Below are 21,669 nucleotides of genomic sequence, written 5' to 3'. Positions count from 1 at the left end.
AACATTTTATTTGACATTTCACTAAAATTGCTTTAAAACGATTTTAAAATTTTACATAGTTAATTAACAAATTGTTATAGCATTAACAATTTATATGATATATATAACAGACAAATGCAAGTCTTTAATATGATTGATTAATTGATTTGATGAAGGAGTTCGTTTGATGTGTAGAATAAACGTGCTGAAATGGCCGCAGAATGTTATAATTTAATACAAGAGAATTTCGAATTTTCTAATACTTTGGCACGGCTAACAACGCAATGTGCTGTGTTCGAGTGTATTTTCTTTCATTTGATAACAACGCTTTCTGCTACAATCATTTCTTTTTGTGGCGAAAAAAAAAAACGTTTCGTTTTAACTGTGCATGTTCTTTGCTTCTTACTTCTGGTTCGGAGAGGTGTGAGTAGAATAGAATACTTTCCTGGGGATATTTTGGCAATTATGATACATTTAAAAACGCTTGTCTTGTAACAACAATATGCAGGTAGCTCGCGTGCGGTAATGGCCTTTTAAGCTAAATACTTTTGTTTATCTTTCCTAATGATGACGAAATAAAAGCACGATGCAATTTACATGACATCGCAACAATTTGCAGCCCTGTATTTTAAAAGTGGGCGTCGAGCCAAATCAACTCGATCAGAACTGTTGTCTTTTACTCGGCTATTGTTGTTGTCGTCGTTGTTGTCATTGTTGTTGGCACTGGGATAAAGCGCTTCCTGATTGTGAGTATCACAATCTTCCGCCTGAGTTAACCGTTAGTCCCAGGACAGTAATTGAGTGTGACCATGGTTTGCAAACTGTGATGGTGTTTGCGGATGCATGCTGTAGCGACCTCCCATGTGGCTTTTGGAGGTGCCAAACACATTGCTCAAACGCCAATGCTCGAAGGTTAACGGTTTGCTGAGATTTGTATCCCGCTTTTTATAATATTCATTGAAGTCCAGACGGGTGCCAAACAGTTGAAGATTGGGATCGTCGCTGGAGTTAAGCGCCAGCAGAAAGCCACCTACTGCTTTCCCATAGGACACGGCAAATCCTTCAAGCGTCCGACAGGAGGTTATAAGCTTCTGCTCGAATATCTTGCGCTCCTGATCGCGTTCCATTTTTTGTACAGTGGTCAGACCATAACGTCCGGCCTGTTCGGAATCGGCGATTGTTTTAGCCATTTGCTGACGTGCTTCCAATTCAGCGAAGCAGTCTTGATAAAAGTTGGCCTGCCAATTTTCCAGCGAAATGATATTCTCATAAACCACCTCAAGATGGCTTTCCATGTTCGTTGACGTGTTCACAAAGCATCCAATGCTGATCGCGTGCAAAAACTTGGAGTGCGCGTCGAGAATGTCATCCAAAGCCTTGGCCTGCTGCATGCGTTTCTGCAGTTCCACCCAGTTGCACTCGATCACTTCGAAGAGTACATAGTACTGCATTTGATGAACAAAGTGCATGATTTCCGACGTGAACAGATGCAATCGGTAGGTGGCTTTGGCAATCTCACTGCCCATCGAACGCAATGCCTGAAAATATATAAATATACCCATTAACCATTAACCATACATAGAAAAACAGTAAAACACGGATTTAAACTATACGGCGGCTATCGATATATTTATATATATCGATAATATTAACAGCGTGCAGAGTGAGTGTGAAACTAACAATCGCACTTATCATTGTTTACATACGTGACTGCGTGACCGAGCATTTGCTGTCTTATCAGTCGCACAACTCCATAATGGCATTGTCAATTTTTAAGGATTTACCTGGGGAGCATCCGCGCAACTTGATACCGTCGCTATGTAGGCAATTCTATCACCTGGGCTGGGTAACCGGGACTGGTGGCGGCATGAGCATTAAATACAAGCAAGTGCATCACGAATGTTGTCCCCATGAAAATAACCCTGAATGACTTTTGAAACAGCAATGAAATCTATATCGCGCCTTCGGGGGTACAAAAGGAGCGTATGCAACCGGAAGACCTGTTTGTGCAAGACATAGATGGCAAGGATTTGCAATTACCACCAGAGATCAAGGGCCTGAGCAAGAGTCAGTGCACCCCGCTCTTTATGCTGGCATACAGACATCGTAATGCCGGCGCAGTCATTCACACGCATTCCCAGCATGCCGTAATGGCAACATTGCTTTGGCCGGGAAAAACGTTTCGTTGCACACATCTGGAAATGATAAAGGTACGAGTCCTATGCAGAAGGCAGTAATATGCTAATTTGATCTATCGTAGGGCGTCTATGATGAATCTGATAAGCGCTATCTGCGGTACGACGAGCAGTTGGTTGTGCCCATCATTGAGAACACGCCCTTCGAACGGGACCTGGCCGACAGCATGTATGCGGCCATGATGGAATATCCCGGATGTTCAGCTGTTCTCGTACGTCGCCACGGCGTCTATGTTTGGGGTCAAACATGGGAAAAGGCTAAGACTATGTAAGTAACTACCTATATGTAATTATTAAGGAAATGTGCGATTGTCTGAATGCTTACAGGTCGGAGTGCTATGACTACCTGTTCTCCATAGCCGTCCAGATGAAGCAGGCCGGACTGGACCCAGAAAAGTTTGAGAACGCATTGCAGGCATAAGCATTAAGCTAAATTTAATATTGACATGTACATAATATATATAATGTGTACCTAATGAAGTACATGCTGATAAAAATAAATGTGTTTATACATTTGTACCAACAAATTGCTGATGTATTTAAACATATACATCCGTACGTAGTCATATTTTCTATATTGAAAAGAAATGGTAGGGCTAGCAGGGCGTAATCCATAATCTAAAACTAATCGTTATACCCATTGAGAATTTATGATCTTCAAATCGTTGGCGCACTTTGTACAGCACACAGTGCGAGTACGAGCGCCAACAGCTGCTCATGTTAGTTAACAGACCGGTAACGAGCGAGAGAGAGAGAGAGAGAGTGCAAACTCCAACAGACTATCGATTTTTTTTTATTGGTCAGTATTTGTTTTGTGTGTGTGCGTGTGTGTCAAAAAATGAACGAGAGCTCAGCAGTCGAGTGTCAGAGCAAAGCGGAATTAGAGAAAAAAAGCACATAAATATCAACGATTGCCGCTGCTTGCTCATTATTTGACGTTTCGCATTTTAGGTGTAAGCATTTGACGCGGGTTAATCATATATTGCACAATTTTTAATGAAACACTAATTTGTTTCTTTTTTTTTTGGTTTCATTAAATCGCAGTTCCAACAATTCAACAGAAACAATTAAAATGTCGCTGCAATCGGACGCCGTTTTCCAGAAAATTATCGAAGGCTTGAAGGATAATGCCGCCAAGGCCAAGGCCATTAACGGCGTGTTCCTCTATAAAATCACCAAGGATGGCAAAGTAGCCAAGGAATGGAGTAAGTAAATGTGCGAACTTCTAATTACACACGCGACGCAAACGATAATTAACCGTGTAAAGTTCAAAGTGCAGTTAACAGTCGCGTACTTCGGCACCAGCTGCTGTTTAGATAATAACGCCGACCTAATTGATTAAATTAATTAACAGCCCTCGACTGCAAGAGCGCCAAGGCGTATGAGGGACCCGCCCAGGGCGTCAAGGTGGACACCACATTAACGGTTGCCGATGAGGACATGGTCGACATCGCCTTGGGCAAGCTGAATCCCCAGGCTGCCTTCATGAAGGGCAAATTGAAGATTGCCGGCAACATCATGCTGACGCAGAAGCTGGCACCTCTGCTCAAGACGGACGCCAAGTTGTAAACAGACATTTTGGTGATTTCACAATCTAACGCACACCGACGTACATACATATATCCCACATATGTATGCCCAGTTTGTATCGCATTTTTTGTTGTTTTACTTTGCATCATCGTAATTGCGATATTTTCGCCGTGTTTGCACAATGTGTATGTGTGATTTTTTTTGTATGTTAATACTATGTGTAATTAGAAAATAATACATAAGCCTAGAAGGAATTTATGCTCGATTTATTATTGCATTCAATCTAATTATATACCAAGAACAAAGTACCTGGCGAGTACGTGTACTTTAAACCTGCGCCCTGATACCCTGATACCCAGATATCGATAGCCTAGCCCCTTATCATGGTTCGGCAATAGCAAATGTGCAACGGGAAGTCGACTATTGTTAAGCGTTTGTTTCAGTACCATGGATTAGATTACGTGCCAAGGTATGCGCTAATCTTATCCATTAAAGAAAAACAGAATTCTCCATTTCCTATAGAGGGGCCAGTTGGAATTTGGCAACTGGGATATCTTGCCCGTCTGACACTATCAAAACTTTGCGTCCAATACAATGAATAGTTTCTTACTTTGTATAGCCTGTACCCGTTGAAAATGGATAAACATTTTAGAAGTAGACGTCCTTCCCATAAAGTATATAACGCTCATTTAAACGAAGATGGTCATAACTCAAAACGCACAATTTCGCAATAAAATAAATAAAACGCGTTTAATGATTCCAGTGAGTAGCAGCTTGAAGCAAAAATAACAAATAATTAAATAATGCATCATTACATCAAAAGTCGCGTTTTTGTTTATGACAGTCTTTAAGTAAATGAGCGATATAATCTGTCCCCATAAACTATGAACTAGAGACTTTGGAGCGTAGCTCCTTCATTTACAGTAAATGACCAAGTTTGATTTAAAAAATAGTCGATGACTCGCCTGTTTCCATAAAATCTATTAGAATCGATTTTTATATCGGGCTTGTTGGGTGTCCGGAGCTCGCAAGAGCAAGAAATATCGAATTTGGTTAGTAGGTTCGCGTGGAATATTTTTGGTCTCTTCATTCACCCCCGGCTGTTGGTTTCTATAACCAGCTATTCGGTATGCAGCGCATACATATAAGTAGAGATTTTAAATATTTATTAACTCACCTTGGCGTTGCCCATTTGTACCTTCCAAATTTTTGTGGACAATACGAATTCCATGTGCTTGATGCGCCAGAGTGGCTTGAATAGCGCCTTGTATGTGGGCATTGCGGGTTCCAGCATGGTGGCCAACGGTCCACGGACCGTGTATTGCAATGAGATGACATCCCAGCCGCAGTCACCGGCATATGGCGTCTTAACCACCACATCCAAATGATTAAGTATATCTGGATCATCATACTGGGCATTGGTGCAGCGCAGGGCGGCATCAAGCATTGCGGATAGATCGTGTGAGTAAATGTCGGTGCCAATTTTCTCCAGCTCATCCCTGCGGAAGCCACAAAACAAGCAAACAAACTGAAAAGCAGGTCATATTTTGAATTTGTTCTTGAACGCACTTCATGTTCTCGATGAAAATGCTGACAAAGTCGCCTTGGCCAAGCAATAGATAGCGACGCATCCCTTGCAGATGATCCAACAGCTTGTGTGGTCCAACCATAATGTCCAGCACATGCTTAGAAGTTTGCGAATAGCAAGTCTCAATGGCCGCATGCCAGGTTGTGTCTGGCACGTACGAAAAGATGTGGGAAACTGAAAAAAGTGAATGGTTAGAGAAAAATTGTTCCAATGCTGCCATATAATGAATAATGAATATTTTTATCGATGTCGGCTTACCATGATTGTCAATAACGTACTTAAGCTCCTTACGGCCCTTTACAGCTTCCTCCATTTTGCATATTTCACGCAAGAAGTTAATGCTTTTGCCGGTTTTAAGTATCTTGTCGGCCAGTTCAAGTGTGATAAATTTGGGTAGCATGCTGTGCCGCAACCGAAACTTATCGTGCCAGAGTCGATCAGCGCCGACCTCGTCAAGCGATTCAACAAAGAATTCCCCGTGGCTATCCTCGATGCCACCCTCGAGCATCCATTTTGAGATCATGCGTACCAATGGTCCACAGCTCACGGTCAACAGGTCATTGGCCAGTTTATTGATCATGGGATCACCATTGTTTAGAAATTTATATAGCACGGAGGCCAGGTCACCGCCCTTCTTTAGCTGGCAGGCATCTGCGATTTTTGTTAGCCATTGCATGCGCCGCAGTGGCTCCATGTACCAGCAAAGCAGCTTCATTAGCGTCAGCTGCTCGCGTTGTCTGTCCAACCAGCTCTGATCGCGATCGACGAAGTCTCGCATCTGCGTCTGACGAAATGCGTTGAGCTGATCCTGCAAGAGTGCCACCTGCCCATGAAATTCGCTCATCTCCAGTTTCAGCTTCGCCATGAATGCCTGGCCCATACTGCCCATGGCATTGTAGCCGGTCATTGTATTCGAAAATTTGGACACCCGATCATGATAATAACCTAGCTCGGACAGCCGCAATAGCATACCACACTGCACTGGTGAGATGGTCTTCATGGTAAGCGGATCAAGCTTGAAGCGCCCCGTAATAACATCCTTCTTAAGATACTTTCCCTGTACGCCCATAAAGGAATATATTGCGTTCTGCACAACATCATGATCGGTATTGACGTTATTTTGCTTTGTTGTATCCAGGATGTAGTTGGGCAAAGGTAGGTTGCCTAGACCCACGCTCGTCTGTGTCGGATCGTAGCTGCAGGGCTTTACTGACATCCCATTTTTATTGCCATTTAAGCCTATTCCATTAGATTGGAGGATGCTGCTGCACGAGCTCCTGTTCGTGTTGTCCACTTTAATTGACGATCTGGAACGTCGACTAGGTTGCTGCCCAATTTCGTTCAAGGGGACGTACTGTGCATCAGTTTCCAGGCTAAACAATATAAGATTCGATAGAAGGTCCCGCATACGCTGATCTTCAATCTGCAACAGCATGAGTAAGAGTATTTGGTGCGTCATCCAATTACAGTCACACTCACCTCACAGGAGGCAACAACGTAATGCTCGTGGAAGACCGATCCAGGCTTATCTTCCTCACCCCACATCGGGTTCGACTCCAATATAGTCATAATCTTGTCTAAGCAATCATCCTCGGTCAGTGGCGGTGGACTATCAAATATATCGGGGCACTTGTTAATATACTGCACGGCAAGCGGCACCATTCGATCTGGAAAGTAAAAAATAACATATAAGAAAACACAGCAAGTGCAAGAACTGCGTATTTTACCTAATAATTCCTGCGAGTCCTTGGGGTGTACGCCCTCCCTGAGTTTCGATATAAGGCTTTTAAATTCATACCCAATATTTTTGCTACCTGTGTTGTTATTCGAGTTAGACATTTTGTTGTTGTTGTTTTGCTAAAGTACTTCGTTTGCCAATTTATAGTATATATAAAATCGTTCGCCAAATTTATGGGAGGCGCGCGCGTTTGTGTTTGTGCCAAAATTGGCGGCGAGGTGAAAAACAACAACTGCTGGACGAATGAGCGGATAACACAGCTGCACAGACTTCACTTGTGCTTTCCTATCGAATGTCTCAATTCACATGCTAAAAATGGCAACTCAAAAACAAAACTAAAACGGTAAAGCGCCTAACTGGATACTATTTGTTAATAATAATAAAGGCAAAGAGCTCGTTTGAATTTGTTTGCTGCCAAACAATTAAGAAAAAACGAGGGATGCTAGCAGGTTCTGAACTGAACTGTATGCAGTGGTTCCCAAAATGTTGATTCAATTCTATTGTAAAATCATTCGAATCTTTGCTTTACAGAAAGTTAGGTGGCTGTCAATTTTGGTTCATAATCAGAAAAACCGACGGGAGTCGAACGCATGCTAAAGGAGCCTACTTGGATTTAAACTTTAACTTGAATAATACAAGTTACAGTGACTGCTACTCATAAATATTTAAAAAGAAGTATTAGTATTTAAACGATATTTAATATGCGGTCGTGATTTACGTACGATTAATCGAAACACGCCATCGCTTAAGAATGAAATTTAAAATGTTTGCTCTGCTTTTACAAACTATCATCGGCATAATATTCTTGCCACTACTGTATTTATTATATAGAAGATTCATTTTAATTTCATTATTAATAACTGTTAATTTCGATGAAGGTTTTTGATAGGTTGGCAGAGCTGCGACTTATTTGCCATATTCGTGACAAGTAACTAGTACATAAATGTCGCACAGCTCTAAGCTCAACAAGCACAATAAATTTAAATGGCATCTTTAAGCAACCTAAAGCAAATACCTCCATTGTCCTCACCAACGGGCGTGGGGCATCGCCACAACTATATACCAGAGTTGGAGCAATATCCAACAATTAATCTAAAGAACGAGCTGCTCAATCCATCAGCTCACCGCTTTTCAGTGGGCCACAGCTTCATACCGGTCGAGAGCGAAAGCGTGCCGAAGCGCATTTCGCGCACATTCTTCGATGGCGGCTTTTGGGAGTCGCTCGCGGAGGCGCGTAGCGAAAAAACGCGCGAACAAGCGCCTCTTATAAGCAAAACAGCCGATTATATTGCGTATGTGCTGGACCTCTATAGCAGATTTAAATTAAAGGTATTTCCTCACACACAGCAGCTGAGCGCTGAGCGCATTGCCCAATATGCTGAGACCAGGTGCGATCTCTGTTCTCTATATAGTATATATACATGATACTATAAGACTTATTCTTATATATTTGCAGAGATTGGGTAAACAGCTCTGTTCGCTACATCGCTTGGCACGTGCATCTCTTCAAACTGGCCATTGCCGGCGTGGACGACGTGGTGCGTGTTTACAATAAAATTACAGATAATAATGCCGGCATGGGCCCCGTGCTAAAAAGCCCAACACAAACCCAAATAACATGCATGGCCTGGCGGCCGTTGTGTGCCTTTGAGCTTGTGGTTGGCTGCCGTCAGGGCTTGTGTTTTTGGATAATTGACAACAACCTGCATCTGGGTCGCACCATCAATCCCAGTCACACATTGAAACAGTGCGTAAATCTCCAGCTGATGCGTGCCATCACTCAGCTTTTATTTGTATTTTCAGTCCGGACAATCTACCCATCAGCTCGCTGCAGTGGAACAAGGACGGCACCTTGCTGGCCACCGCTTCCATTGGTGATCGCGCCATACTCATTTGGCATCCTGACAGTAAAAAGTTAAAGCCGCTGAAACGTCTGGGTCCACCAGGTTCTCTGCTCAGCTGGTCACCGTGCAATGAGTGGATCTTTGCGGCAACTGTGGATCGCGTTTTTCGCGTGTGGAAATGTCACGATCGCTGGACCTCAGATCGCTGGGTATGCGACGGCGGCAACGTTCAAGCCGCCTGCTGGTCACCCTACGGTCGCTTTCTGCTATTTGCGAGCACTGCTGAGCCAATATTATATCGTCTTCAATTCGTTCAGCTGCTTCTCCAGTCATGTAAGTGCTCGGTCCAGACTTAATCAATTAACCAATGCGGGCACTGCTGGTATAGTGCGTGTCTGCTAAGTTAATGCAAGCACACGCCTCGCAGCTTGCCCAAGAGCAAACCCAAAACTAGTTAGGTTGGCATGCAACAGGTAGGCGACTGCTCAAGCATCCAGATCGTCTGTATAATGCTGCCTACATGCTTTGTAGTATTCAAAGCTCGTAGTATCGTTAATGTTTCATAAACTGATTCCCATTTGCCTTGCTACAGCGAAATCCGATGATAAGGAAGTGCTGCCTGTTGCCGATCTAAATGCGTGCACCTTGGATAGCAGCAAGCACACGCTCATTGGAGGCACTGTCCAGCAGTTGGTATGGGATCCGCAGGGCAAATATCTGGTGATCACCTTCAAGTCAACCAATTCCATAGCCATTTTCCGCACATACATACAGAAGTACGATTTGCAAATATCGGGCGGTTACTATTTAAATGGCCAAACGACGGCCGAGTATCCCAGCTTCGTTTGCTTTCAGCCATTGAACAAGGACAACGATCGCTCGGTACTGACCATTGGCTGGTCAACTGGTCGCATTCAGTTCTATGCTTTAGATTAAACGATTCTATGTGAATAGGATTTATTTATTTTTATGTATTTGGTTTTTATAAGCGTTAATAAAGGTACACAATTAACATGTTGGAATTAAAATAACAGCTCGCTGACAGAGGAGCATTTGATCTTGTGCTAAGAGTTAGACTTAGATGCTAAATGTTTTTGTTACTGAAAAGTACAAATAATTGACACAAAGCTGAAGCTGAAGCTCGTGCGCTAATTAAGATCTATTGAGAAACAAGTCTAAGGTATTGTCTTCGGCTATGTTATGGTCGTGCACAAGACCAAATGTGTCGCGTTTTCAAATGTACTGGGATAACAATCATAACTTATATAAATATATATATTATATACAAGAAATATGCCAAACAGAAATATAACGATTTCCATATATGTAATATACGCATATATATATGCTTACACATACATATACGAATAACAAAACAAACATTCAAATGATTATCAAACATAATAAGGATACATAAAGGTTAGACGTCCATGCTAAGCGCATGTAGGATCACACTTGGAGAAATACTAAATTTAATGTGTATTATAAAATACGACTGCTGGTGTGGATGTGTTTGTTTATACTTAGTACAGATCAGAGTTGCGTTTATATTGGTCCCAGTGCCTGAAGACGCATTAGATGTCCCCATTCTAAATGTCTCCATAGAAATAGCCCAGCGCCTGGGCAGCACGCACGCGCACCGTCACCTGCTCATCCTTGAGCAGCACTGCAATCTTGCTAGCCACAGACTCGGTTTGTGCATTCCGCTCGCTAAGGAAATTGTGCAGTATGCCTACGGGTAAATATATTTATAGACTTCGTCCACTGTCAACATTGGGATGGACACCTACCGATTACAATGGCCGCACTGCCGCGCACTTCCGGCCACTGGCTACGCAGCTTGGGCATGCACGAGTCTATAAAGTCCTGGATGTGTTCGGTCAGTTCCAGTGCCTGTTAGTAGTTGAAAGGTGAATGGTTTAGAGTATCGCAAATATCTTCTCATACATACGATCACTTTGACAAAATCTACGACAAAGTTGCTGTAGTGAAGTGGACGTTGCTGATCCGCGTCGCTAACGAGCTGCTGCTGGGCAATCTCATTGACGCGCACGGCGCGCAGCAAGCGGCAGACACGTCGAAGGGTGCCTTTGCAAGCGGAGGCAATGGCCGGCTCGCTCTCGCTCAGGTGGAGCAGCAGCGGAAATAGATTGGCAAAGAGCTGCTCGCGTAGTGCCTCCATCGATGAGGTTGGCGAACTGCTGCCGTCATCATGTTTTGATTCGCACAAATCCCCAAATAGTATAATTGCCGCCTCGCGCATTTCCATCGAATAGCTGCCAAAGAAGGGACGTATGCGTATGGCCAGCGATACATGAAAGGGCTCGACTCGATCACTGGGCAACGCCTGTAAAATGCGAGAGAGTCCGCGCATGCTCTCCAGCGGTATATTGATGAGACATTCACCAACAGTATCGTCGACGCCCTTGAGCAGAGCTTGTATTGCCATCTCCGAATAGCGCGGTGACTCGTGCTCGCCCAGCTGGCCCACATAGCCCATGCCCTGCAGACTGAGGCCACGCACAACCGCATTGGGATCGCTTAGAGCGGCACCCAGATGTAGCATTAGGCAGCTGGCCAGTTCGCCGCACGGCTTGAGCGGCACAAGGCGTGAGTATAGCCCAACGGCTGCAACGCGCTGGCCATCATGGGGCGAGGCAACATATTTGCTCAGAGCATTTACCAGCTGGCGCATGCCAGGGCTGGTTAGCTGAAGCTGATTGGCCAGGCCAATGGCCATCGGGGTCAATAGCTCAATGTAACTGTGCCAGTCCGTGCTGGCAGCCAGTTGGGTATTAACCGTCAGCACGGTGGCAATTTGCTCCATCTCCAAATTGTTGAGGAATGCCTGAAACGTTTCGAGTGCTATTTGGCAGGGATTCAGTTTGATTAGCTCTTTGTTGGGCACAAATCCAAACTTGCTAGACGACTTATTCGGCTGGCTGGGACTTGCCGGCGGTGCTGCAGGCATGGGTGCGGCCAGATTCGTATAGCTGGACAGTGAAGTCAACAGCATGCTGAACATCTCTGCAAATCTCGCCTTCAATTGCTGCAATCAAATCCACAACCAATTAATGCACAAATCCCGGAATCTCGCCCACTGGCTACTCACATCATGTATGTCCTTGCAGGGCAGCATCTCGTGCAGCGCACAAAATATGGCAAACGGCTGAACGCTGGCCAATCTTTGACGATCGCTCGGCATGCCACTGGCATCCTGCGGCTCGTGCAGGCAGGCGCCGCTGAGCAGCTGCAAAAAGTTGTCCAGCATGAGGCCGGTGAGCTCCGCATCATTGCAGACCAGATGCCAATACTCAACAAGATGCTCATCGTACGGCAGGGGCTGTTGCAGCATCTCCGCGCAGACGAGCTTCGGATGGTGCTTGGTCAAAGCCACCAGGGCCTTAAGTACGCCAGACTTTGCACGCGGCACGTCGCACAGTTGCAGCGCCACGAGACTGTCCTTGACCAGATCGGGTATGGCATGGAACAGCTCTGAGCCCTTCTGCTGTATGAAGAACTTCAGAACAACACTCGCGCCAATGGTGGAGCTCTGTTCCGGATCGCGCAGAGACTGCAACAAAGTTTTGCTAAAAAAAAAAAGAATAACATTTAAATATGGGTACCCAAACTATATACTTTAATGATGCAAGAAAGTATAGATATATATGTACATCTATATCAAAGATTTTACATAAAACATTGCCAAACAACGCAGCCCTGAACGCGAGGCGTATGTGTTTGAGCGTCGGACTTACAAGCGAGAAGTTGCCGGTTCGAATCCACTTTTAATAACGTATATTTGTATATTAGGCAAAAATAATAAAATAAAAATAGACAACAAAAAATGAAAATTATGCGATTATGCAATTAGAACAAAATGCCTCGATGTTTGGCTTGAGTAGCTTTATATCTGTCTAAAATTGGCTCGTTTTTTGGGCCGGGAACCACGACTTATTATTTTTTAGAATAAGATATAGTAGTCAAATAAATTATAGGGTAGCACAACATAACGATTAGCTATTAAGTTTGCTCGAAAGTATCTTTAAAAACAATAAATGTTGAAAACAATTAGATAAGCATACCAACTATTTCTATAGAATCCAGGTCAATCAAATTAAGAGCTCGAAAAAGGGTAATGAATTAAAAAAAAACACTAAGTAAAGTTGACTTTGTCTTAGGACTTTGAATAATATTTCCTTATTCTGATCAAGTCGGTCCCGGAACTAGCTGTCATCCTGAGACGAGATTTTATCTCATAGTCGTAACATCAAAGACTATTACGAAATGAGTGGAATATTCAACATTTTCGGCACTTTCTGTCAACTGGTAAGATTATAATGTTAAAATAGGAATGGCCAAGGATCCAGAAGAAGAGGACCATAACAAACTATATATTCTTTAGGCTGCCTCAGCTGCAAATACAATCTTATTCGGGCCCTTGGACGATGAGGCATCTGCTGAAGAGGATGAAAGCCAGGAAGCGTCCACCGATGATGCGGATGAGATGTCCGACGAGCCGATCAATATCAGCTCGAGTCTTAATAAGGAAAGGGAAGTTCACTGCGTCTGTGAGGAAGTTAATGGCCGTTTACATAAGCTCTACGATCTGCCGGATTACGTTTTTGATCCTCAAGACGATATGCACCAGGCTATGCGTCGCGAAGAAGCTCGTCAAAAAGCGCAAGCTGGCGACTCCCAGCCCCTAAGCCTGACGCGAAGCATCCGGCGCACGGTAGATCAACACTTGCAGTTTGTTTCTGAAGATCGGTTATAAATAGTTCATTTTCATTATTCCTTCACATATTCCAAAATTCACTATTCGATTGATGTTAATGGTTTGTTTTTTTCCAAATTTTTATTTTGATACCTGACATGAGATTGTAAGAGACACAACCAGAAGATTTCATTAGCTCGAAAGAGATAGCATTATAAGCATTTATATAAAACGTATAAATATATCGGTCAGCAGCCTTTCGTTCTGACACTAAATATGGGATTTACGTTGTTTATTACCAAGTCTAAAAATCGATTTGAAACCCACAATTTGGCCTGTTGGCTCATGTAGAGCATATTTTACTTTTTGTATAGCTTTCTTAAATATCTCGATTGCCCGATCGTTAATATGGCAGCTGTAAGATGCAATTCTTGCGAACAATGTTGACTATGCAAATCTGATGCATATATTACTTCCAGCGAAAGAAGCATCCTATATTAATTTCAACAGGGATTGGTTTGCAGATACCCAGGCGAATGGGTAGATGTGCGATGCCATATCGACTAAGCTTGTCATCCTGAGATCCTTAAATATGCTTTACTTTTATTTGTCAATTAAGAATACTCTTGCCAGTCGGGTTGCCCGTTCTCAGTGTAAATACAGGTTGAGTCGGTCGGAAGAGTCTTTCCGAATATTGCCTATTGTAACTATAAATAGGTGAATTACAAATTGTAACCCGGGGAAATATCGATTTTTTTATCTTTTGCCACAGATTTGTCTTGATCCCTAGAGGAGTTCATTAAGAGTCTACCAAAAATTGTTATAGGCGTGGCGTGGCAAGAGAATTTGCAGGCCGAAATTCCCTGGGACATTGCACAAATATACTCCTTTGTCATTTGAGAACAGAATGATTAACTAAAGACAACGTCTAGTGCGCTCCGTGTTATGACTTTCAATAATATACCCTAATTTTGATCGAGTACGTCCCGAGCTAGCTGCCATCGGGCACAACATCCTAGCACACCTGAAAAAATAGTCCTCAGTCGAGATTTGATTTCATAGCAGTAACATCAAACACTAGTATAAAATGAGCGGAATATTTAACATTTTTGGCACTGTTTATCAATTGGTAAGAATTCTTAAATGAAGAGTAAAATAAAATTAAAATAGAATATGTCAAGGATCCTTTAGGCTGCCTCTGCTGCGAACACAATCTTCTTCAAGCGCTTAAGCGATGAGGCATCAGTGCAATATGACCAAACCCAGGAACTGAACACTGACAATGCGGATGAGGAGATGCCGGATGAACAAATTGAATTGCCTACCTATAAGCCGGTGAGGGAGTTGCGCCGCAGCGCACGCCTGAGGGAGAAGAAGCGGGAAATTCATTGCGTCTGTGCCGAAGTTGATGGCCAATTTCACAAGCTCTACGAACTACCCTACTACGTCGTGAGTCCTTCGGCCGATATGAAGCAGGCCAAGCGTCGGGAAGCAGCTCGTCAAAAGATGAGGAATAGGAGCCCAGGCCCAGAAGCTTGACTCAAAGTAAACGGCGTACGAAAGAGAGAGACACACACGCGCATACGACCTTTTTTTTTTAGATAAGTTATTAGCAGTTAATTAATTTAATTTATTGTTATTATTCAAAATTCTCTATTCGAGTTAATCCTTGATTCAAAATTCTGCTTTGATACTTATGTAAGAGTTTTCAAGAAACAAATCAAATTGCGGGGAGATGAGCAATTCTAGTGTTTATTTTCAATATTTGACAGTCTTCTCTGCAAAGGGAAACTACAAGAGCTAGAGTTAGAGCATTAAAAGTGCTATAGAACGAAAATAGGAGAATCCATAAACTGGAATGAGTTATTTGTGTCGTAAGGCTAAGCTAGAACCTGGCTTTTGTTTGGTATTATAATCCCAAATAACATACATGTCTCCACAAATTTGAATACTTTCTATGTTTTGAAATAAAAAATCAATTTCCAACCAATTGTTTCTATAGGAGTATTTTAACAAACTCGTTTTAGTGTGAGCTAAATAGTAGAATAAACTTCCAGAGACTCGACTATTTCTCTATTCAACCATGATTTCATGGTAATATTATAAAACCTTTTGCATGGGTATAAAAAAGTACAATTTTTGGATTTGTAACATTAAGAACTCATGAATTTGAAATCATAAACGGGTAATAAATAAATAAACGATAGAACACGCGATTTAAAATGTTGATGTCGTCATTTTGGTGTAATGAAGTGTGTGTAACATTTCTTACTGTTATGAGAAAGTTGACTATGGTTCAATGAAATGGTGAGGCTAAAGCTGATAAATAATGAGCGAAAAATTGATCATCAATTATGTGACAAGATATTAAATCATACTAACCAGAACTGCAGATACTGAAAACTGGAAATGCGTTGCGCTATAATCTTAGCAATATCGCCAGCCAGATTATAGATCTGCTTGGGCTCATCCGTGATGATGTGCTCCTTGATGGATTCAATCTCCTTTAGCCACTCGGCGCTGCTGTCAATACTCGCTATGGTCAGAGTCTCATAGATGCAGGCAATTTCCAGCGTCTTTTGCAGTATGTCCACTGACACCTGGCGCACAGTGCCATTGGAGTCGATGCAACGGGGCACAATTTTGCCCAGCATTTGGCCTGTCTGGTTGAACTTGGAGGGCGCCTCACAGCCGCCAATTTTCATGGACTTAATGTATACCTCGAGTGTGTTATTCAGCACATGGCTGGCGCAGATGCGCACCTCCGAGTTCTTATCCCGCATCCAGCACTCCAGTATGCCAATGATCAGATCCAGCGTTGATGGTGACGGATCCAGTTCAACAATGGCGCGCACCAGTGCATTAAGCTGTGGCAGCGATTCGTTCAGATGCTTGGCGAGAAAGCTGTTGTGCTCATCCTCCTCCTGCGAATCAAATTTCATTTTCAACTGCCTGGCGCAGCCAAAAAAGTTTTTGCAAGCTATTTCAAAGATGATACTGCCGTCCACGCACTCGGAGCTATCGCTACCGCCTGCCAAAAATACACGAGTTCAGTTACAAAGACATAACAAAGTTAATAATGGAGTAAATACTTTACTCGATTAAGTCTGTGCTCACTCACCGATGCGTATGAAATCTGTGCCCAGCTTCAAAATGGTGGGCAGCAACGGCAAGTCGTGGAAGGGCGATTCAATAGGTATACTGAAGACAGTTTCCATGATTTGCTTGCGATGTTTGAGCGGAGCTGGCAGTTGTTCTTTGGTGACAATTAGCTGATTACAAATGCTAAGCAGCGTTTGTAGTATGGCCGACATAATGGTCTGATCCTTGTGGCCGGCCAGTTGTATCATTAAGAAGTTGAGCATGGTATCATCTAGATGCTGCAGCGATTGCAACGGATCTGCCTCGTCCATGATGCGGCCAAAGGCTTTCACCACCAGCAGATTGCTCTTGTAGTTCTCTAGCTCCTTGTGCGTGTCCTTAATAAAGTGCAGATTGCTAAAGAAACCCGTTGAATGTTTGCGACCGCCCATTTGCGCCAGTTCCGACAGCTTCTTGATCACATGGGCCAAGTGTTGTCGAGCTATATAGCCGAGTGCCCGAGCGCATGGCTCGATGCGTCGCTCGTATTCCGCATGCTTAATGTGCTTATCAAGACGCTCCTGTCGCGCCGTTGTCACAATCAGATCTATCTTGGTATGGATGCAGGCGACATCCGTTACCTGACAGAGTGTCAGCGCTACAGACTGCAGCAGCATGCCCCGCTCGGCGCTCAGATCCGGCAGCTGCCACTCTGAGTGAGGCAATTGCATTGGATACAAATACATTTGGTCGCCTAACTTGATGGCCAAGCGCTGCGGAAACTGCTCATCGCGTGTGCCCAAAAACTCGTTGGTCTCCAGCAGAAAGTCTTGCAGCTGCTGCAGATATGCCTGCGGCTTGTTGATGTGCAGCAGCATGTCGGAGATACGGCGGTTCCAGAGCTCCTCCAGAGCTGGATTTAGCTGCGGATGATAGTACTTAAGAAAGCTGAGTATGTTGGATGCACGTTTAATGCACAGCTGATTGCCCAGCAGTGCCAAGCAGCGTGCATAGATGCTTTCGGCGCTGGGCACAATCACTTTGCCGCGCTTAACCACCGCACCGCGATCCTCAGCAGCTCCCGCCGCTGTTTCGCCACCTGCTACCGCTGGCGACGATTGTTGGTCCTCATCGTCCGCTATGTCGTACTCAATGTGCGGCGATTTGGCAAACAAGCTGGCTAAGCACTTGGCCAGATTGCCGCAAATGTCTGTGTAGTCCAATAGCAGAAAATAGTTGAGCAACTCGCGTTTGAGCAGCTCGTCAAGTGTACCCACCGTGGAGGCGAGCATGAAGAGCGTATTCTCGCAACTAAGCACCAGGGTGGCATGCTCCTCCAGTGTGCCATGCTCCTGGCTAATTTTGCTGTACTTGCAGCTGTGACGCACCACAAACCATACAAACTCCTTGTCCCGGATGAGCGATTTCTGTGCGAGGGCCACAATGGTCTTGAGCAGCGTTAGTTTCATCTTGACGCTGCGCTCGGCGAGTATCAGCTGCTTGAGGCACTCGATGAGCGCCTGGAGGCGGCTTTCAATGTGCACCGCACAGCTGTTCAGTAGGTGCGTCAATATAAGCAGCGATTTGATGCGCTCCCGTTCGCTGTTGTTTCGCAGATGGATGAGCAGCGTGTCCATGATCTTGGCTGCGTAGTTGCCTGCCAGCAGATGGAAGCAGCGCAGCACCTCGTAGTGGCCCTTGACCGTCTGTGGCTTTTCGTAGTCCGGATATACGCAGACTAAATCGAAGAGGTGCGTTATCAGCCCGTCGACTACTCCATCCAGCACCTGGGCGTGCATCAAGAGATTCGTTTTCAGCACTGAACACAAAAATTGTGTGACTGCATTGCGATCGACGCTTCGCCGATAGAGCGTTAGAATTTGCGGCACTAGCCGCGGCGCTTGATCCAATATCCGATCGCTTGGCAACAATGGGTACATGCTGGACAGTGCCTGCAGTATCTCCATGCATACTTTGGGCTCACGCGAATGCAGCCACTGATTGAAGAGCACGTCGTAGGCAACGCTGATTTCCGTGGCGCAATTGGCGGCCGCCTTAGTTTCGCCTGTGGGCGTGTTGGTGCCGTGTTCCATAAGCGCCTCACTAAAGCGTCCGATTGCATAGGCATATGCCAGCTTGACGTGATCCTGCTTAATGCCACCCAAATGTGGCAAACAACGCGCCAATATTGTCTTGATGTGCGGCACCAGACCAGCTGTATTGGCCATGGCCAGCTGGCCGAGGCACTGCATCAGCATAAAATGCGGCACGGTGTTCGAGGGGCCACTGTGCGCTTGCAGTGCCTCAACCACCAGGTTGCAGTCATCGCCTCGACCAATGCACACGAGTATATGCAATGAGGGATTCTGTATTAACGGCACATGCTGATCCACGCTGCGTGTTAGTTCCTCTAAGGCCAGGGCAATCAGTTTTTCATTAGCCGCCGTTGGCAACGGGGTGTCCGCGGCAACCACCCGATGAATGCAACTGAAACATCATAAATTTAATAAACAGAATAGGAAAATGTCGGGAGGCACTTACTCCAATATCATGGACACAGTTTGTTCGCTAAGCTTAGCGTTTTTGGCGCGATAATCAGTCAGTATGAGCGTGGCTCGCAATGGATGCGTCTCCAGAATCTTCACTATCGCCTGCTGCATGGCCTGACGCACTTGCTCATCTTTATCAGTCAGACCATCAAATATGTTGGACATCACGCCTGTGGAATGCACAAACACAATGAGTTAACGGGGGCGTTTCTCAATAGGTTTGCAGCTTGACTTCACATCGAATGCGGTTCAGATTAGCCAAAAAGGGCGACTAACAGATCAGTTACATTACTTTAATAACAAATATTTATGATCAACCAACTGAGTCGTTCTACCCACTATATTTTATCTTGTTATAAAAACTGGTACTTCATAAGCATAGATTGTATTTCTTTTTGCTGATGAACACTCTACGACGACATATGACAAACTTGGTAGTGACAAGTTTAGTTCTTTAACAAGCTGTATGAGGCAGTGGCAAACTAGAGACTGGAAATCTGAAGTATATATGCTTCTATACCATACGAAGAACAATTTTCATCGCCTCCCATTCTCATAATATCGATTATAATAATTTTGAGACATTGCTTTTAATGCATATCTCGAAGATATGGGATGCATCAAATCTAATATGTAAGTTATCGTTTAGTGCAGATTAACAATATTTTTATTTATAAATATCTCCACGATTTGGAATTAACTTGTGTGTCAATGTATAGAAAGAAGTTAGAGTGTTTGTAATGGTAACTTGGCACTGGATATCTTTAGTCGGACACTTCCGACTGGAGTACCATTTTTTTTTTCAATGCTTCAATATTGTGGCATTTATCTAAAATCTATTTAAGCAATGAAAAATAAGAATACTTATTAAAATGATTTTAAATATAATAGGATGTGGCTTGGGTACACAATTTATAGGAATAATAACGAAATATATATGGCTGTAGAACAATGGATTATTGTATAGCTAAAATATCCCCCTTTTTTATAACAAAGAAAATAACAAATATGAACATTATTTCGCTAGTTCCATAGATAATTGCTATCAGCTGACTTAAATTAATATCACATAATTTTCTTTGATGTATTAAAAAAAAAAAAAGAACAATTTTAATGAAGTGGCGGCAAGTGCGACTCGTGCTTCTAATCTAATTCTATGTCGGGTAGGTAGGAGGTCGCATCAATAGCAACATTAACATTGAGAGCTGAGTGGGTTGCCTTTCATAAGGCTCAAGCTCAATGTCGGGTCGCAATTGTAAATGGGCCACGAGTTGAGGCTCATAAAAATAGCTCAATCAACAGGTCACACATACGCACACTATATACACACAAGTGTGTGTGCGAATCCTTTTCAGGATACCAAAGCAGTTAATGCGTAGATATATTTATAGACTGGCCTGCTTTGTTCGCAGGAGCGATTGTTGGCGCCCTGTGGCCCTTTCTTAAAGGCCGCTTTGTTCTCGAGTGCTGCCCAGTGCAAAAAAAAAAAAAAGAACCCAACCCAAAGTGGCCGTTAGTAAAATATACGCATAAATATTTTCATGTGAAAATTAACATATGAGCATATCGGCTGGTGTGTCATGCATATTTAACTCATATACATATATGTATGTACATAGCTTATTGAAATGAATATAACAATTGGCATTTACCTTCCAGAACTGTGGGCTTATCGGCGTTGGGTGTTGCAGCTGTCGCTGCAGCTGATGGAGCGCCCCCTGGACTACGCTGGCGTTGGTCCATCTTTTTAGTGGAATTGCGAGTTCTCTTCCACTTCTCCAGTTTGACTGAGATGATTTTCTGATTGGTTTGGTTCTTCGAATTGAATTTCACAATGCGCAGCCCCAGCCTCTGCGTCCGCAGTGAGCAACAAGTTTGTTTTTTTCCAATGGTCAACTTTTATTTGCAATTTAAGGCTTCTCTTGCGTTTTCACTGTGGCTCGACACAGTTGCTGGCTAGTTGCCACAACAACAACAAACAAACGCCTCCGATTGCACTGTAATTACCCCGTCGCCGAGACTATGAAATGCGAGTCTCGCTCAGCGCAAATGACGTTTTTGATAAATAAAATTTGTGGTCGGTGGTCGTCGTCCAACCGCGCAGCGAAGCGCAGGCGAGGAGTGTATATGCGTTTGTGTGTGTGTCTGGAAAGTTAATGTGTGACGTTGGCATGAATCAGACGGTGGGCGCTACGTCTACACGCGCGATTGATTTCGACACAATGGTAATCAAAACTCTGAAAATAGCATTTGTTTAGCGTTTTTTATGCAATTTTTTTGCTACGCGCGGGCAGCACCGTCCTCAAAACAACACTGTAATTGTTATTGATATCGAGACATCGATGTGTGCCAAGAATAATACAATTCATAAGATCATGACACGATGAGTTTCGCTATCGTTTCGCTAAAATTCAATTAAGTACCATCCTTAGGAATTTTTAACGGAAA

General features: G+C 43.7%; 7 protein-coding genes across 9 annotated transcripts; 5 read left to right on the top strand and 2 right to left on the bottom strand.

Moving 5' to 3' along the window:
* Nucleotides 1-337: 337 nt before the first annotated feature.
* Grip91 (gamma-tubulin complex component 3) lies at nucleotides 338-7,482 on the bottom strand. The gene is made up of 6 exons (XM_064699631.1): nucleotides 7,020-7,482; nucleotides 6,772-6,959; nucleotides 5,551-6,715; nucleotides 5,274-5,466; nucleotides 4,882-5,203; nucleotides 338-1,517 (listed from the first exon to the last, which is right to left on the bottom strand). Exons 1-6 carry the CDS (start codon nucleotides 7,129-7,131, stop codon nucleotides 759-761), a joined length of 2,739 nt encoding a protein of 912 aa, XP_064555701.1. The 5' UTR covers nucleotides 7,132-7,482; the 3' UTR covers nucleotides 338-758.
* Nucleotides 1,671-2,701, top strand: LOC135440456 (probable methylthioribulose-1-phosphate dehydratase). Its single transcript, XM_064699636.1, has 4 exons — nucleotides 1,671-1,863; nucleotides 1,922-2,189; nucleotides 2,240-2,442; nucleotides 2,502-2,701. Exons 1-4 carry the CDS (start codon nucleotides 1,736-1,738, stop codon nucleotides 2,593-2,595), a joined length of 693 nt encoding a protein of 230 aa, XP_064555706.1. The 5' UTR covers nucleotides 1,671-1,735; the 3' UTR covers nucleotides 2,596-2,701.
* Nucleotides 3,008-3,958, top strand: LOC135440460 (peroxisomal multifunctional enzyme type 2). Of its 2 annotated transcripts, none has more exons than XM_064699640.1 (3): nucleotides 3,008-3,127; nucleotides 3,219-3,379; nucleotides 3,529-3,958. In XM_064699640.1, the coding sequence occupies exons 2-3, from the start codon at nucleotides 3,247-3,249 to the stop codon at nucleotides 3,741-3,743; spliced, it is 348 nt and encodes a 115-aa protein (XP_064555710.1). In that variant the 5' UTR covers nucleotides 3,008-3,127; nucleotides 3,219-3,246; the 3' UTR covers nucleotides 3,744-3,958. The 2 variants fall into 2 exon arrangements, with proteins under 2 accessions (XP_064555710.1, XP_064555712.1); XM_064699642.1 differs by lacking the exon at nucleotides 3,008-3,127 and adding an exon at nucleotides 3,128-3,144.
* Nucleotides 7,483-7,956: 474 nt separating the features above from the next.
* Aladin (aladin) lies at nucleotides 7,957-9,886 on the top strand. Its single transcript, XM_064699634.1, has 4 exons — nucleotides 7,957-8,418; nucleotides 8,487-8,777; nucleotides 8,834-9,207; nucleotides 9,467-9,886. The coding sequence occupies exons 1-4, from the start codon at nucleotides 8,015-8,017 to the stop codon at nucleotides 9,808-9,810; spliced, it is 1,413 nt and encodes a 470-aa protein (XP_064555704.1). The 5' UTR covers nucleotides 7,957-8,014; the 3' UTR covers nucleotides 9,811-9,886.
* c11.1 lies at nucleotides 9,815-21,555 on the bottom strand. Of its 2 annotated transcripts, XM_064699629.1 has the most exons (8): nucleotides 20,874-21,552; nucleotides 19,214-19,391; nucleotides 16,713-19,159; nucleotides 15,974-16,622; nucleotides 11,987-12,464; nucleotides 10,826-11,923; nucleotides 10,665-10,767; nucleotides 9,815-10,606 (listed from the first exon to the last, which is right to left on the bottom strand). In XM_064699629.1, the coding sequence occupies exons 1-8, from the start codon at nucleotides 20,962-20,964 to the stop codon at nucleotides 10,464-10,466; spliced, it is 5,187 nt and encodes a 1,728-aa protein (XP_064555699.1). In that variant the 5' UTR covers nucleotides 20,965-21,552; the 3' UTR covers nucleotides 9,815-10,463. The 2 variants fall into 2 exon arrangements, with proteins under 2 accessions (XP_064555699.1, XP_064555700.1); XM_064699630.1 differs by lacking the exons at nucleotides 9,815-10,606; nucleotides 10,665-10,767; nucleotides 10,826-11,923; nucleotides 11,987-12,464 and adding an exon at nucleotides 14,782-15,910 and having other exon boundaries at nucleotides 20,874-21,555.
* LOC135440458 (uncharacterized) lies at nucleotides 13,049-13,871 on the top strand. The gene is made up of 2 exons (XM_064699638.1): nucleotides 13,049-13,203; nucleotides 13,280-13,871. Exons 1-2 carry the CDS (start codon nucleotides 13,162-13,164, stop codon nucleotides 13,649-13,651), a joined length of 414 nt encoding a protein of 137 aa, XP_064555708.1. The 5' UTR covers nucleotides 13,049-13,161; the 3' UTR covers nucleotides 13,652-13,871.
* LOC135440459 (uncharacterized) lies at nucleotides 14,593-15,581 on the top strand. The gene is made up of 2 exons (XM_064699639.1): nucleotides 14,593-14,720; nucleotides 14,783-15,581. The coding sequence occupies exons 1-2, from the start codon at nucleotides 14,679-14,681 to the stop codon at nucleotides 15,128-15,130; spliced, it is 390 nt and encodes a 129-aa protein (XP_064555709.1). The 5' UTR covers nucleotides 14,593-14,678; the 3' UTR covers nucleotides 15,131-15,581.
* Nucleotides 21,556-21,669: the final 114 nt, after the last annotated feature.

The sequence above is a fragment of the Drosophila montana genome, unplaced genomic scaffold (assembly GCF_035044405.1).
Source record: "Drosophila montana isolate Dmon_TW-CO22-7 unplaced genomic scaffold, ASM3504440v1 contig_1624_1, whole genome shotgun sequence".
NCBI lineage: Eukaryota > Metazoa > Arthropoda > Insecta > Diptera > Drosophilidae > Drosophila > Drosophila montana.
Note: the sequence above shows the minus strand (reverse complement) of the source record. Positions and strands in the feature narration are given on the sequence as shown.

Excerpts from the sequence above, each read along its gene's own strand:
- LOC135440456 (XM_064699636.1), top strand. The coding sequence starts at position 1,736 with ATGGCATTGTCAATTTTTAAGGATTTACCTGGGGAGCATCCGCGCAAC. Across the intron at positions 1,864-1,921 it reads GGCATGAGCATTAAATACAA|CAATGAAATCTATATCGCGC; the intron begins GCAAGTGCATCA and ends CTTTTGAAACAG. Across the intron at positions 2,443-2,501 it reads TGGGAAAAGGCTAAGACTAT|GTCGGAGTGCTATGACTACC; the intron begins GTAAGTAACTAC and ends GAATGCTTACAG.
- LOC135440460 (XM_064699640.1), top strand. The coding sequence starts at position 3,247 with ATGTCGCTGCAATCGGACGCCGTTTTCCAGAAAATTATCGAAGGCTTG. Across the intron at positions 3,380-3,528 it reads CAAAGTAGCCAAGGAATGGA|CCCTCGACTGCAAGAGCGCC; the intron begins GTAAGTAAATGT and ends ATTAATTAACAG.
- Aladin (XM_064699634.1), top strand. The coding sequence starts at position 8,015 with ATGGCATCTTTAAGCAACCTAAAGCAAATACCTCCATTGTCCTCACCA. Across the intron at positions 8,778-8,833 it reads CCCAGTCACACATTGAAACA|TCCGGACAATCTACCCATCA; the intron begins GTGCGTAAATCT and ends TTGTATTTTCAG. Across the intron at positions 9,208-9,466 it reads TCAGCTGCTTCTCCAGTCAT|CGAAATCCGATGATAAGGAA; the intron begins GTAAGTGCTCGG and ends GCCTTGCTACAG.
- LOC135440458 (XM_064699638.1), top strand. The coding sequence starts at position 13,162 with ATGAGTGGAATATTCAACATTTTCGGCACTTTCTGTCAACTG. Across the intron at positions 13,204-13,279 it reads TCGGCACTTTCTGTCAACTG|GCTGCCTCAGCTGCAAATAC; the intron begins GTAAGATTATAA and ends TATATTCTTTAG.
- c11.1 (XM_064699629.1), bottom strand. The coding sequence starts at position 20,964 with ATGGACCAACGCCAGCGTAGTCCAGGGGGCGCTCCATCAGCTGCAGCG. Across the intron at positions 12,465-15,973 it reads TTTCAGTATCTGCAGTTCTG|CAAAACTTTGTTGCAGTCTC; the intron begins GTTAGTATGATT and ends TTTTTTTTTTAG. Across the intron at positions 10,768-10,825 it reads TAGATTTTGTCAAAGTGATC|GCACTGGAACTGACCGAACA; the intron begins GTATGTATGAGA and ends AACTACTAACAG.
- Grip91 (XM_064699631.1), bottom strand. The coding sequence starts at position 7,131 with ATGTCTAACTCGAATAACAACACAGGTAGCAAAAATATTGGGTATGAA. Across the intron at positions 6,716-6,771 it reads ACGTTGTTGCCTCCTGTGAG|ATTGAAGATCAGCGTATGCG; the intron begins GTGAGTGTGACT and ends ATGCTGTTGCAG. Across the intron at positions 5,467-5,550 it reads GTACGTTATTGACAATCATG|TTTCCCACATCTTTTCGTAC; the intron begins GTAAGCCGACAT and ends CACTTTTTTCAG.
- LOC135440459 (XM_064699639.1), top strand. The coding sequence starts at position 14,679 with ATGAGCGGAATATTTAACATTTTTGGCACTGTTTATCAATTG. Across the intron at positions 14,721-14,782 it reads TTGGCACTGTTTATCAATTG|GCTGCCTCTGCTGCGAACAC; the intron begins GTAAGAATTCTT and ends AGGATCCTTTAG.